At 49.8% G+C, this 15114-nt stretch overlaps 1 protein-coding gene across 2 annotated transcripts in view; it reads left to right on the top strand.

Annotated features, from left to right (window-relative positions):
• Positions 1-47: 47 nt before the first annotated feature.
• NRBP1 (nuclear receptor binding protein 1) overlaps positions 48-15114 on the top strand; it is a 33665-nt gene continuing 18598 nt past the window's right edge. For both annotated transcript variants that reach the window (XM_032103095.1, XM_032103094.1), the window contains exons 1-7: positions 48-154; positions 326-545; positions 12634-12756; positions 13148-13249; positions 13339-13428; positions 13899-13939; positions 14989-15083. In XM_032103095.1, coding sequence (XP_031958986.1) covers positions 342-545; positions 12634-12756; positions 13148-13249; positions 13339-13428; positions 13899-13939; positions 14989-15083 — 655 coding nt within the window. In that variant the 5' untranslated portion in view covers positions 48-154; positions 326-341. The remainder of the gene's footprint in view (positions 155-325; positions 546-12633; positions 12757-13147; positions 13250-13338; positions 13429-13898; positions 13940-14988; positions 15084-15114) is intronic.

Genomic DNA, 15114 nt, shown 5'->3' with positions numbered 1-15114 from the left:
GCGGCGGAGCTCCGCCCGCCGGCCATTGGCGGGTGCTGACGCGCCACTCGCGGCGCTGATTGGCTGCGGCAGAGGCCCCACCCCGCACGGCGCGTTACGCAGCGCGGCGGTTGCGGCGGGGACGTGCTCGGGACCGGGAGGTGCCGCGGGCCCGGTAAGTGCGTGGCTCCCGCCCCTCGCCCCCCGCCTCGCTCCGGGACCGGCTAGGTCGGGCGCCGCTGGCAGGCCTGGGGCGTGGTCCCGGCGGGCGCGGCCCGGTCCGGCCCGGCGGGCCCAGTCAGGCCTGGCGCCCCACCGCGCCTCACGGACCGCGCCTCTCCCGTAGGGTGTGCGACCGCAGCATGTCGGAGGGCGAGTCCAAGCAGGTGCCCGGCAGCGGCTCCGACCCCAAGCCGGAGCCCGCCTCATCTGGCCCGGGGATGACCTCGGTGTCTGCGCCGGTGACTTCCGCGGCGCCCCCAGAGGAGGAGGAGGAGGAGAGCGAGGACGAGTCCGAGATCCTGGAGGAGTCGCCGTGCGGCCGCTGGCAGAAGCGGCGCGAGGAGGTCAGTGCCGGGGGCCGGTTCCCGGAGCTGGACTGCGGGGGAGCCCGGGCGGGGCCCGGGCGGCCGCTTGTCCCGCCCCGCTCCTCCTGCCACCTGTCCCCGGGATAAGCGCGCCCAAGAGTGGGGGTCCGTCAGGCTCCCGGGAGGCAGGGAGATGGGTGGCCCCTCGCCAGCCGCAGGGCTTCCATTCCTCGGGCCCGGAGCGTCTCGGCTGGAGCGCAGCCAGTGATGTCTTCCCCTGCCGCAGGCCGGTGTCACGGCCAGCTGTTGCTGCTGTGGAGTAGGGAGTGGCTCCGGCACTCCCGGTGTGCATCGCGTTTCCCAGATCTTTCGCTCTGGGAATGGTAAAGAGGAATGACTGGATAGTTCCTGGTGTTCACTGGGGAATGTAGATGGTACCTGCTGCTGAGGTGGCCACCTGCTTGGGCCACTTACCCGGTCTCATCAGCTTTTGAATCCTTGCTTTTGGTTTGCTTTGTCGTCTGCAATCAGGATAGAGCAGAGTCAGCTCACACAGGCTTGTTTCTTGGCCTGTCCTACCCGCACCCGCTGCTCATTGCATGTGCTGGCAGTGTAGTGTGTAAAGGCACAAGGAGATTAGATCATGTTGTTTGGGACATATCCTTTTTTCTGCACGTTGCTGGGCTCTGTTTTTCTTCCTAGGGGCTGTCTGCACAAACTGGTTTCTGCTCTGTGCTGGCACAGTGCCCCTGCCCTAGCTGCGCAGGCTGTGCAGCCCTGGCAGGTGCTGACAGTCAGGCAATGTGCTTGCTCCAGCGCTGTGGCACAAGTGCTGATGGGGCTTTTCTCAGCCAAATCAGGGGCTAAGCACAGGGGTTTGTCTGCTTTGTCCACCACTGCAGAAAGGGCAGTGCAAACCCCAGTGGTGGTGAGAGAGTAATTTGTTCTGATGTAAATTTGGAGGTCAAAGTAAGGTCAGGGATTCCCTGCAGGTCTTCACCTTTGCTTGCTGAGAGCTGTCATGGTTTGGTTTAACGTGAGCCAAACGATGGCATGGTGTGGTCAGAATGTGCCTTTTCTGGCAGAGCTCCGCAGATTGGTTACAAATGTAGCTTTAACATTAAAAAAAAAAGTTTCCTTTTCCCCTTTTTTTTAAAGAAGTGTGAAGCTCTGGTTCTGTCCTTCACAATATATTCCATACCTGAAGTGCTTTATCTCTTGCTCTGCACTGAATGGGCACATGCTGGAGAACAAAGCTGGTTTGTGTCATCTTTTCAATGTGTTTTATTTAGTACTGATCATTTTGACACAAAGAGACAAAGGAGTTCCTGCGTTCTCCTACACGACAAGTAAGATTTGGGATGCTCTAGTGTTTTCTTTGGATTTCAGTTCCCCCTCAGCAGAAAAATTAAGGCCCAGACACAAGAAATTCATTGAAATTTTGGTGTAGCTAAATGAGTGTCTTATGGCTTCAGGCTGCCTCTGTGGAGGTCAGAGCTCTGCTCTACCACCACAGGTTGAGGGATGGGCATTGGGGCCATTGCTGAGTGATCTGGGTGAGCTCAGGGCTGCTGCTGAAGCCTTCACTCATCAGGGCTGCACAGATTATTTTCTGACTGGGAGCGGCCTCAGCTTGCAGCTGTGACCCTGCAGTGAAATCCCTGGCGTGTCTCTGGGTTTCACATGTGAATTTGTGCTCAATTAGCCCCCAGCTTGTGGAGAGGCTTTTGTTCCCTGAAACTGCATGACATCAGACTCTCTTTGCTGTCTTAAGTATTTGGCTGATCTGCTCTCCGGAGTAAACTCTTGCACTGCAGATGTTGTAACATGAAATTTATTTGGAATAACAACTTTACTTGCTGAGCATCCCAGAGCAGCGTGGCCTTTTTCCCGGGGAGGTGTGACAGCTCAGTCTGCACTGGTTATTCCTGTCAGCGCAGTATTATGAACAGGCTCTTACTCGCTACCCCTCACAGAGAGATGGTGTTACTCTGTGGAAAAAGCATTTGCTAACCTTTCCCCGGTGATGCAATCCCGATCTTTTATTATAGAAGTATCTCCTGGATGTTGGATTAGATGGCACCGTGGAAGCAATGAGACATGATAATCTGGAGAGGAATGGACACATGCGGTTGCAGAGTGAGACAGTATGTTCTGCCTGTGCTCTGGTACTTCCTGTGTGTGACATTCTTTCCTGCTTGCTCCGAGTGCCGAGCTCGGGTGTAGGTTTTGAAGTGTAATGGCCTCGCTTTTTTTTTAAAAAAAAGATTGTTTTACCATCCATGAGTGATGAACTCGCTGCAGCAGAAGTGGGGCTGTGCAGACAGTGCAGAGAGGGCCCGTGAGGAGGGAGGAGCGGGCTGGCTGTGAGCCGGGGATGTCGGTGCCTATTTACCGAAACGAGCAGATTTCGGCGGCACGGTGCCCGCGCCGCCGGTCCCGGAACAGTCGTGGGGCGGCAGGACGGCCTGCGCTGGCCATGCCGTCCGTGCACGCCCTGGCCGCCTGCTCCCGATTCGAGGGAAGCGGCCTCAGGCCCTCCCTGGCGCCCCGCGGCCCGACCGGCACCGGCACCGGGACGAGAACCAGGGCCGGCACCGAGGCGGGGCCGGCGGAGCCTGCGGGGCTGTCTCGCCAGCCAATGACAGGCGGCGCGGAGCGTTACATCACCGCCGGCGGCTCCCATTGGCCGTGGCGCGCTCTGGCCGCGCCCCGAGGCGGCCGCACCCGCGGGGCCGGGTCGGGGCCGGGTGCGGGATCCTGGCGGGGCTCGGTGCGGGATCCTGGCGGGGCTCTGGGGAGCGCCGTCCGGGCCCAGCCGCCCAGCAGTAGCTGCTGAAGGGAAGATACGGTCATAGCTTAGCTTCAGCCGCCTGGGCTGAACCGTATCTACTAATGAAAATACATTGGTTCACGAGGGGAAATGGTGCTGGGTGCAAGTCTGAGCAGGAAGAGGAGCGGGTGGAGTGCAGCCCTGCAGAAAGGGACCAGAGAGACCCGGGTGCCGGTCAGCAGCATCTCGGCTGCAGCAAGCGTGTGCCTTGGCATCCAGAGGGCAAACCCCGTTCAGGTGGGAGCAGAACGGGAGGGCACAGAATCCCATCCTGGGGCAGTTACACACAGCAGAACCAGATGTTCGTGAGAGGGGATGGTCCCAATATAGGTCTTCTCCCTGGATTCCAGGGTCAGGACACCAGCAAAATGGCTCCAAGCTGCATCTAGAGAGGCTCAGACTGACAAGAGGGAGCATTTCCTTTACTGATAGGGTCACACCTACCCCAGGCTTCCTGCAGAGGAGGTCAGTGCCCCAGGCCCATCTGTGTTTGAGGAGTTTGGACAATGTCCAGCATGCTGTGACATAGGCCAGCCCTGATGGGGTTGAGCAGTGGAACCAGGGAATCTGTGTAGGTCCCTTCCAGCTGGCTGTTCTGTATTCTGTATTCTATTCCTGCCTAAACTTCAGATGTAAAAAAGGATTGAGTGTTGAGTTCATTGATTGTAATTCCTCCTAGAAACAGGGAGCTTCTGTAGTGCAAAGAGTCTAATTCCTGTGAAAGTTCAGAGTAGTTTTATTAAAATCTAATACCTCTGTGACATTTTAAACTAAGAACCCTTTTTAACAAGACGGAAAACACTTATGTTCCCCAAATTCCATTTTTTTGTGGAACGTGGAGCAGTACCTGTGGTTCCTGCAGTGTTGTGGACTGTGCTGCTTTCCTCCCAGAGGTGAATCTGGCTCTGGAATTGTGCCCATGTCCCTGGTTGCTTTCCTTACCAGCGCACAGGTGAGGCTTTACATGTCCCATGGCTGAAGCACAGGGCAAGGCCTCACAGCATGAGAGCAGGAGTGGTCACAGGACTGATGGGGTCTCCCAGCCTGTGCTTGCCTGGCTCCCTTCTGGTTGCTCTCCCTGACAAACCAACCCCTCTCTTTCTGCTGTTCTGCAGTAACACTCCATTTCCTTCTTGAAGGCAGCATGCATGCATAACTTACTTTTCTTGGGTTGTCCGAATATCTTGAGAATTATCTGCTGTGCCTCCTAGGAATAGAAACTTCCTAATGGAGCAGGATTGCAGCACCGCATTAGCAGGTCAGGTTTAGCCTCCTGAAGCTGGCTAGTGGTGAACCTGAAACTGAGAGCTTTGTGCCTCCTGTCCCTGGAAGCTACATGGATGACATATAACATAACTGTAGGAAAAGTTGTGCTCTGCTGCAGCAGAATCGTTATTTTCAACCCAGTGTTATGGTGTTTGGCTTGGCAAGCTCATGTGGGTAGGAGAGGCTCAACCCTTCCTAGATGGGGATGTCCTATGTATGATAGCTGTCTATTGACCAAGTTTCTTCATGTACCTTTTCTGGGGAGGAAAGCACTGTGTGACTGTGTAAGCCAGAACTTTATGAGAAGTATTTTGTTGACATCTTTGTAGTATACTTTAGTAAGAAGGAATCTGTGTCATGCTGTCAGTGTGGGCACAAGCAGGTCCCCTTTTGGGGGCATGTGTGAGTGTGTCTGTCAAGGTGAAGAGGGCAAAGGCCCGACAGGCCTGGGTGGGTCTGGCTGCTTCTTCTGTAGGCTCATCACGGGGTACATCCTGGGGTGGTGCTGTTCTCATCAAGTGCTGCTGCGCTCTCCAGCGCAAGAGACTTTACAAGAACGTGAAGCCTAGCACTGAGAGCAGAAGAGGGAGAAAATGGGAGAATGAGCACTGGTCTCTGCTTAAATACCTTTGCCCTTTCCCAGAGAATATGCCAGGCTGCTCAAGAGCAGTGGGGGAACCTTGTGCTGTTCTTGCAGCCCTGCTCGTGTCCTGTCTGTCGTCTGGAAACTCATCCCAGTGCTGATCATGCTGTCCTGCGCTGATGGCAGGCACAGGGGTTGTGCATCTGTTCCACAGATTCTGAAGTGTTGAGGAGGATTTTTAGGGTGGCTGAAGGTGACGTTTCAGTTCCTGATAGCCATCAGTGACTTTGTGACTGATCGTTGTTCTGTGGCTGATGTATTAGTAACTCATTTGCAACTCAGCTGCTGGACTTTCCCCTGCTGCACTTTCCATGTTCTGCCCCACTTCAGTGACTGCTGAGATCAAGAGGTTCGTTTCTGCCTTATCTCTGGGCACACGCCTCATGTGTCAGTATGGCTGGGCATGCAGCAGTTGCCATGTTGAATAATTCTTGTTTTTCTGTCTGGGATTTTTCACTGTCAGGTAGCTAGATGAGAGCTGCAGCCCTTCACAGCTGCCCTTACAATGGCGTGCAGACTACGACAGGGTGGTGGATGGAGTTCTGTGTGGCTCTGGGTGTCAGGTCAGGAGCAGAACTCAGGGAGCAGAGTTTGAGACGGTATGCACCTGTGCATGTGAGTCCCATCTTGCTGTTCTTCACTGGATACTGGAAGTTCAAAAAATTAATTCAGGTAGCACACTGCCGTTAGTTTGGTTCTCTTTTTTCTATGGAAGGTCTGTCTGTCATTTGGACTGGCACTTCCCAGCTGTTGATGGCTGGAGTTACAGTTGGATTTCAGTGCTCAGGCTTACAGATGCTCTCAATCTATGCTGTAACTATCCAGTGTTAAGAAAAGAGCTGTGATTCATGAGGACCTGAACTCAGAGAGACGGGAAATGAAACCCTGAGTCTGCTGCATCTTTATCTCTTTGTTGTCATCTCACTTCTGGGGGGAGTCTCAGTTGCTTGAATAATTTTTCATCTGAAGGCAGTTGGTGACTTTTCTACCTCTGGATTTACATTTCTTCAAGGGGACAGAGTGCAGGATTCTTGGAGAAAAAATGCTAACAGACTGAGTGTTTGGATTCTGGGATGCTGGAGTCTGGTTTTCTCAGCCTCTGTTGTGACTGGAAAGAAACTTGCTGAGGTAGTAAAAGATAAGCACCAGTCCTCCAAGCAAGCTGGTGCTTAGAGGGCTGCCAGCTCCCTGACAGGCTTTGACAATGGATCTGGTTTTTTTCCAGTTGGTGGAGGAAACTAATCACACGCTGTAATTTTTATAGTGTTCCTTGACCATAGGGAAGGTATTAAGAAGAAGGGAGTATGTGAGGTCTTTTAACATTTTTATTGATTCGTGCGAGGGCTTCCTGATAAATGAACCCTTGGGATGTGCCAAAATCAGCTGAGGGGCACTTCAGGGTGCAGAGGGGACTGAGCTTTTGTCACAGCCCCGTTCTGTCCTTGCTCACAGGCTGTGACGGACAGCTGGCACTCACTCCTTGCAGCAGTGGCTGGAGCAGGAGTGGCTGGCTGCTGCTCTCCCAGCGTTCCTGGGAGGCTGGAGGTGGTGGTCACACTCTGGCTGCCTGCAACCGAGGGATGGAGTTCTCTCTGCATTCCTTACAGAACTGTTCTAAAAATACTGTGGTCTGTGCAGCAGCACCAAAGCCTTCCCTTGTCAGCCCTCTGTCTTGGGAAGCCCAGGCAGCGATCGTGGTGTCCTGACAGCTGCCACAGGTTTGGTGGAGCTTAGGCTTGGGAAGAAGCTTCCTGCTGGGCCAGGAGAGGGGGGAGGCCATTTGCTGGCTCTGACTCCAGAACCTGCCTGTAGGGAGGCTGCGTGGCAAATTGTGATGGACAGAGGCACAGCCAGACATAGGTTAGCTGTGGAAGCATGGTGATTTTCAAGAATCCCGTGGTACCATGGATGACAGGCATAGCTGTATCCTGTTTCTCTTTATCAGTGCTCAGGAAAAATCCCATTTCAGGTGTCTAGTACCTGTCTCCCAAGCCCTCTGTCTCTGCAAAATCTGACCCCAAGACCTCTTGTCCCAACTTTCTGGCTATTCTGGCATGAAGTTTGCTTGCAGATATGTGTGCTTGCCTGTGCACATACATTGAGATTGAGAAGCACATTGGCACAGAAAATAGTTTGAAAAATAGTTTAACAAAAAGACAGTACAGGTGATGGTGACCAGGCTCAGGGCTTGGCTTGAGACTCATCTTGATCATTCTTTTTCCACACTTTCGGAACTTCCCTCAAACATCCCATGAATAGTGTACCCAAATATTCTTATTCCATCTCAAAATTACCCATAATCTCACCTTGAAGCCATTTTTACTTCTGACATCTTAAGGCAGTCAACTTTGCAATTTATATATGTGTCAAGATCAGGTATTCATAGTCCTCTTTAAAATACGATGTTTGCTCACTTCATTGCCTGCTTTCTCCAGTATTACCAGAAAACATTAAATAATCACTTTTCATTAGTGTTTCATGTGGCTTCAGGGATTGTTTCCAAGACCGGTACTTCCACAGTATACCAATTTTTATGGCATTTTCTGTTCAGTGTACTGATCTTTCAACCCCTCCTGTGTGATTGATGTTATTCAGAGTTGCCTGCAGTGATTTGAAGATCTCTCTGCCAAGTGAAAGTATCACTGAAGAACAGGATGGGCTATAGCAGACTGGGAGTAGCTTCCATGGAGTTTATCCTGTCTGGTTTTCCCTCTCTCCTTGGAGTTTTCACACTGCTGGCACTCATCTGAACTTACTGCCCCAGTGCAGTTACCAGAACTTTCCTGATGAACTTCTGTCTGAATGGGCTTATTTACAGATATTGGGTTTTCTTCCACACTTGCTTATTTATTTTGCTGTGCTGTTTCTGTTTCCCTTTGGGAGTTAGGGGTGAAGAATCATTGCCTCTTCCTCCTTCTATAGACCAGTTCGGTATGACTGAGCTCTGAGACTCCACTGGATTGCTTGTTTGTTTTGAAGCACCAAGTGAGACTGAGCGCTTGTCCCTTTGGTCTTGCATTAGGCAATTTGTATGCGTTTCTGGTATCCATTAAATAGGGGGAATGTTGCCTGTCTCCCTGTGGGATACTCGGCACTGGTGGGGCTGCACCTCAAGTCCTGGGGTCAGTTCTGGGCCCCTCCCAACAAGAGAGACATTGAGGGACCGGAGCATGTCCAGGGAAGAGAACAGAGCCGGGGAAGAGGCTGGAGCCCCAGGAGCGGCTGAGAGAGCTGGGGGTGGTTTCAGCCTGGAGAAAAGAGGGCTCAGGGGAATCTTATCACTCTCTACAACTCCCCAACAGGAGGCTGCAGCCAGGTGAGGGTTGGACTGCTTCCAGGAAACAAGGGACAGGACAAGTAGAAATGGCCTCAAGGTGGGCCAGGGGAGGTTCAGGTTGGGTATTAGGGAAAATTCCTTCCCTGAAAGATTTGTCCAGCCTTCAAACAGGCTGTCCAGGGCAGGGGTGGAGTCCCCATCCCTGGAGGTATTTAAAAGCTGTATGGATGTGGCACTTTGCGACATGGGTTAGTGGTGGCCTTGGTAGTGCTGGGGGAATGGCTGGACTCGATCTGAGAGCGCTTTTCCAATCTCAGTGACTGTATCCTGAGAAGTGCTGCTTCTGTTCAAAGGACTTTAACTCCTGTCATACTTTTGTGTTTTTGTAAACTGCTGATATACTGCCTGGGGAGTTACCTGGCGGGAATTTGTACTTAGGTCTGTCCTGCAGTGTGTTGTTTAGCCACAACTGTCAGAGTGCTTTTGGAGAGGCTGGATAGCCACTGGGTGACAGCCTGTAGAATGGTGGTGTGACACCATGCAGTGGTTCAAAACTTGCCCCTTTTCCTGCAGAGCAGATGCAGGAGGGGCCTGGGCTCCGTGCAGGGTGTCCTGGCTCCCAGCGGGGCTCAGCTGTGCGGGTCAGCACAGAGCAGGACCCACGGGAAATGACAGAGACACGTCCTGTCAGTGCCTAAAGGATGTGTCAGCTTTTGGCTCGGGTCTCAGCACAGCATCTCCTGAACAGGTGCAGTGAAGTTACGAGCGAGGGAGAGCTTCAACACATGGAGGACTTTTAACCCTGTCTTTAAATGGTCCGGACGTGTCCATTGGGTTAACAACTAACTTCTTGCTGATGTGTTTGATCTTGTTACTTGTTGCAGCGTGTCTGGAAAAACCAATTATTATATTGCTGATGGTCAGATTGTCTTTTCCTTACAGTTAAGTTGCTGCATGAGGTGGTCTGTACAGCCATGGTAATAATCAATACCTTCCTTTCCTTGCCACTGTTAAATTACGCTGGCTGTTTTAATTTTCTTGTTGAATTAAAGCCTTTCAAGCATTTTACTACCATGACTACAATTGTCAAGGCCAATGTGCCAGTTTAATTAAAACATGAAGTAGGATTGTTTCTTTCTTTGTTGGATTTCTTTTCCCTTTGCCTGCAGTGGACCTGGCATTCCTTATTGTGTTACATTCCGGATTAGCCTCAGATCCCAGAGAGCCGTTTTTGTTCAGTTTCTGTTGGTAAATTTGCTGCTTTTTGTTTCCCCACAGCTCAAGGAGAAGCTGAGCTCCTCATGGCCCAGCTGCTGGCTCTGGTGGTCTCTTATCTCTAGTCCCAGCTGTTTGCCAGGTGATTGGGCAGAGCTTTCACATTTCTCTGGCCTAAACAAGTGGTCAGGGAAACTGGTTAATGTATTCATGCTACTCTGAACCAGACCTGGGGCTTCTTGTGAGGGTCTGGCCTGGTGTGCTGCCACTCCTCAGCTCTTTTTCAATGTGCAGGTCTATTCTGTGCTGATATCCTAGTTATTGTGGACTTTTTCCCAGTTTTTATACCCTTACTTTCTACACTTTAAATCATTGCTGTCACTTGTGATTCAGGCTGTATTTATTTTTTGTTTAATTGACAGATCATGTGAGCTACGGAATGTCTCTCCAAAAGTCTGTGTTCTTTCAGCAACAGATACACAGATGTTTGAGAGCTATAGAAAAAATACGTGTTGGACAATGGAATAACCGTCCAGAGGGAAATTTAACTTCCAAACTGTTTTCCCTTAGAGCTGTTGTACCAGTCCACCCATACTCCTTTAAGTAATTCACTTGAAATTCTTCTTGAGTTTCCTTGCCTCCTGTTTACATGGACTCAGAGCTGTGTTGGTACTTTTGTAGTCTGGAACTGCTTCCTCTGCTGTGCTGCAGAAATTCAGGCTAAGCTGGGCTCACGTCACTTCCTCCCTCAGAGTGTAAAAGCTGCCTAGTCTGGGGCTGTCTGGGACAAACACCAGAGTAATACATTATCTCAATGCTTTCATGAGGGTTTAGGATTCTGCTTTGCCGAGCATGGAGAGGGATGTGGGATAGGGATTTGGCAAGCAGGAGGAATCTGCTGTTGCCTTTCAGTTGTCTGTCTGCATTTTTCCCCTTTTATTCTTCTCCCCAAGTGTAGAATCTCCTGAGAAACAGAATTGCCATCGGTGATGTCAGCTGGGTTTTGTGTCTTGAGTCATATCTGGTGCTCTGGAATATTGCCTATGAGTCATGGAAATCATTTACGCTTGAGGAGCTTGGCCAGGACTGGGAGATGTGACAAGTCCACAGCCCCAGCTGCATTATTGGGGCAGATTTTGAGTAGTTGCTAGTACTTGAGGACTTACTCAATCCAGTAAAGCTGGAGGCCTTTCAAGAGAGGGCCTTTAACTGTTGGACTCCATGATTTAGATGTCTTTTCCAACCTTGATGCTTCTGTGTACAGGCAGCAAGTGGGACAGAGGAAGAGAATCCAAAGGGATGAAGGGATGCAAGGGCACTGAGTGTCGGTGTGGTGGCTGTTATCTTGTCCTTGCACTGCTTACACACACCTGCCTTTCTGCTGCCTCGGGCTTCTTCAAACTTCCCTGAAGTTAAAGCCTTTTGCCATTCAGCTTTAGTAATTGTACTGGGCAATTTTATGCTGCTGTCATCCCTAAGATACTGCTTATTCTCAAATTTGAAGGAATAAATGTTCTATCCTTAATTATTTTTATTCCTTCAGCTTCCTTTAATGATGAAACATAACGGCCCTGGCCTGTTGGTATCAGTATGCGTGTATATACATATATATATATATACATATATATATAATATCAAGTTTTTAAGATGAATGTGAACATCTTCCTAAACCAAATCTCAGTCCTTTCACCCCTCAGTTATGTAGGCGGCTCAAGTAGAAGGAAGTGGGGTGATTCATACTCAGCTGTCACCACCTCCTGTGATGGTTTTCCATAGGTAACCTCTGTAGCTCAGGCTCTCCTTATGTAATTATGGCCTGTATCCCTTATTCCTGCCTGTGCCACACCTTGCAGTTGCTTGTGTCATACTCATTTACTGCTCAGTTGCCAGAGAAGTCTGTATCATTATGGTTTTGCTGTGCTTGGCGTCATTTGTCACTGCAGTGTGTCGCCTGCAGTGTCAGGGTATTGAATGTCATCGGGCCTGTTCAGATTCCCTTGGGAGATCATAAGGAGTCCCACCTGTACTGGTGGCCTGTCACTCTGTATTGTCAGGCTGCTGAAGGAGTAGAATGGGATAGAGTTGTTCGGCTGGAATGATGAAATTGGGTAAATTTGATCATGTGAATGCTGCAAATACATCTTTGAATGCTGCTACATATCTGAAGAAAAACAGTGTTATGGAAAACTTTGCTGCTGGGAGCAGGGTTCACCTCTGATCTCTGCAGGTCTTTCAGCCTTATGTCCTCCCACAGCCCTTGCCATTCTCGTGCCAGGCTCTAAACTCTCAATTCCCTCCCCTTACCTTGCTGCTTTCTAAGTGTTCATCTGTGTCTTTAATATTTGGTGTGGATGTACTTGTGCTGGGTCAATGTTTACAATTATTAACTAAAGAAATTACTGTAGTGATTTCTCTTGTGTTGGTTCCCACCTCTGAACCTGCAGCTTTCCCCTTATTCCTGTCTGCTTTGATTGAGTTTCAGGTATCATCACCTTTCAGAGGATTCCTCCACAAAGTTGGATCTGAGTTCTTGAGACATTTCTCTATCCCTTTTGTATGGTTGGAGTGGGTTTTTTGTGTTGGAATGAACTACAGGTATCCTAAACCATGAAAATCTAATATATTGTTGGCAGAAGGTGGCTTTGCTAAAACACAGTGTTTGTGCACAAGAGGTTTTCCCACTGGTATGCTCAGGACTTGCTGCTCACATGGCCTACAGTGACTCATGTTTTGGGTATGCCCTGCTCCAAGATACGTGTGCAAGTCCTGTCCTGGAATTCTCATTTAATTAAACGCTAATGAGCAGAGTTCATAATTCTCCTATGAGTGCTGCGTGGCAATGATCTGGTCTTGCTGGCTTAGAGCTCACAGGTCTCTCCACCCTTCCCTCCAGGTGAACCAGCGCAATGTCCCGGGGATTGACAGTGCCTACCTGGCCATGGATACGGAGGAAGGTGTGGAAGTTGTTTGGAATGAAGTTCAGTTTTCTGAGCGGAAGAACTTTAAGCTTCAAGAAGTAAGTTGATGTATTTCCCATCAGGATGTGAGAAACATACCTTGCCCTAGGGTGGGATTATGGATACTGGGGATTTTTTGTGTGGACTATTGGCTGGGTTTGGAGTGCTGTGATGTCCAAATGTAGCAAATTTGGCTTAAGCCTGGCCTGTATAGGAAATGTACTGGAAAGCTGTTGTGCTATTTCCATGAGCTCTTGTATTCATTTAGACGTGGCAATCAAACCTCACTCCGCTGAGATGCTGTGCAGAAGGAAATGGGATGCTGCCTGTTCTTAGCATAGGGGCTTGACATACATGTTGGTGTTTGAGGGGACCAAGACCCAAGAAGAAAGAAGGATATAGGTTGGTGTGGTCTCTGATGTGACGTGTCTTTGTCTTTCTGATGTTAAGGAAAAAGTTAAAGCAGTGTTTGACAACTTAATTCAGCTGGATCATCTCAACATTGTGAAGTTCCACAAATACTGGGCTGATGTGAAAGAGAACAAGGCCAGGGTAAGTGCAGCCATCAGGCTGTTGGGTTCTCATTTTGTGTTGTTAGGTAATTGGCAAGGTGGAGGGTAATGTGTCCTACTGCCCCGCAGGTGATCTTCATCACTGAGTACATGTCTTCAGGGAGCTTGAAACAGTTCTTGAAGAAGACAAAGAAAAACCACAAAACTATGAATGAAAAGGTAACTCTTTTTTCCTGTATGACCATATTCCTTTAGAGCCATCAGCCCCTGGAAAGCCCTTTCAGCAGAGGATCCCAGTGAGGACTGGTGATAACACATTGCTGTAGTTCCCCCGTGTCCCTGTAACCTAGTTCAGCTGCAGGTTCTCTGGGACAGCAGTTCTGTGCTGGTTGCTTTAATGCCAGTAGCTCTGCAGCTTCTAAGGTGTGGTGTGACAAGCATGTCCCTTTCCAGGGGCCCTCACAGTAAAGGAGGAAGGTGCCTGTGCATGGGAGACTCTGAAGGACAGGTGTTTTTCTGCACCCATGGGAATATGTAGAAACAAGCTGACCATAAGAGTACTGATTCTTTACACCTGCACTGAGTAAAAGCTGGAGTGTGTATTTCTTCCTACGAGTGGGTTGTGAATCACAGAACTACAGATTAGCTCCTTGTGGATGATTTTTATCCTTTTCCTCTTGTATCTGCAGGCTTGGAAGCGATGGTGTACCCAGATCCTCTCTGCTCTCAGGTATGTGGGGTACTGACCTTGAGATCCCAGCAATCGGGACTGATGTGCCAGTGAGTGTGGCAGTTAAGTATTAGGGAGCTCTCCAGAGTATCCAGCTTTATAACCCAGGTTTCACCATGGTCAGGAGCATCTTGCAAAGATGACTGGGAAATCAAGTTCCGTGTGAGAGGACTGAGAAAAACTTCTGTAGTGTTGGCAGGCTGCAGCCCTTTTGCAGGCAGTGGATTCATGGATATTGAGGCATGGTGTTGTTAGATGTGTGTGTACATTTCTTGATGATGCAGATCTTCTGCAGCCATCTTAGCTCAATACAGCTTAGTAGAATGTGTTTTGGGTTTTAAAAACTCTGTTCCACCTGAGCTAGAGTTGATGAGTAGCTAATTAGAACCTTAGAAAAACAATAGCCTGGGTGACAGAGCATGGCTTTCACTCCATAGAGAAAACTGGTGTCATTTGGCCAAATTACAGCTGTTGGTGAATAGCTGGGGTTCTAATAAGCTTCTGGGAGCTGACTGTCCTCATTTGTGCTAGCTGCTAACATAAACCTAAGGCAGAGTGAGATGCAAAAACAGAGTGTACCTGGGACCCAGCACTGAAAAGCTGTATTTGTTTCTGCTGGCAAACATGCCCAGTTGTGTGTTTATAGCACTAAGTGCCTCTTTGGTCCCCTCTGTGTAGGGACAGAGTAAGGCTCTGATATTTTTGGTATGAAGTTGTAACCCTTTTAGAATCCATTCAGCAGTACTGGCTTGGATGAAATTGTGTCTTTACCTGTGGTACCCTGAGTTTCTTGGGAACTGATCAGAGAAAGCTTTCTGTTCCCCCCCCCCCCCTGTTCTGGAGATTGATCATTAGAGACAATTCCTATTTATTCCTGGTTCTCACCTAGCTAGAGGCTGATGTACAGTCATGGAATTGTACCTCCCGGCTACTGTAAATCCCTGGCATGTGCCCTTTGCTCTCCTGTTCTCTTCTGATGTTTCTTGAGATGGGAAGGGGTGAAGGGAGGGATTCAAGGCCTTGACTAGTGCTTTGTTCTGCATCTCCAGCTACCTCCACTCCTGTGATCCCCCCATCATTCACGGCAACCTGACCTGTGACACCATCTTCATCCAGCACAACGGACTGATCAAAATTGGGTCAGGTAATGCTTGCTGGGGGTTCCCCTGCCTGTC

Source organism: Corvus moneduloides, chromosome 3 (assembly GCF_009650955.1).
Source record: "Corvus moneduloides isolate bCorMon1 chromosome 3, bCorMon1.pri, whole genome shotgun sequence".
In the NCBI taxonomy this organism is placed as follows: domain Eukaryota; kingdom Metazoa; phylum Chordata; class Aves; order Passeriformes; family Corvidae; genus Corvus; species Corvus moneduloides.
The sequence above is the reverse complement of the archived record's forward strand: the minus strand, read 5'-3'. Positions and strand labels throughout refer to the sequence as shown.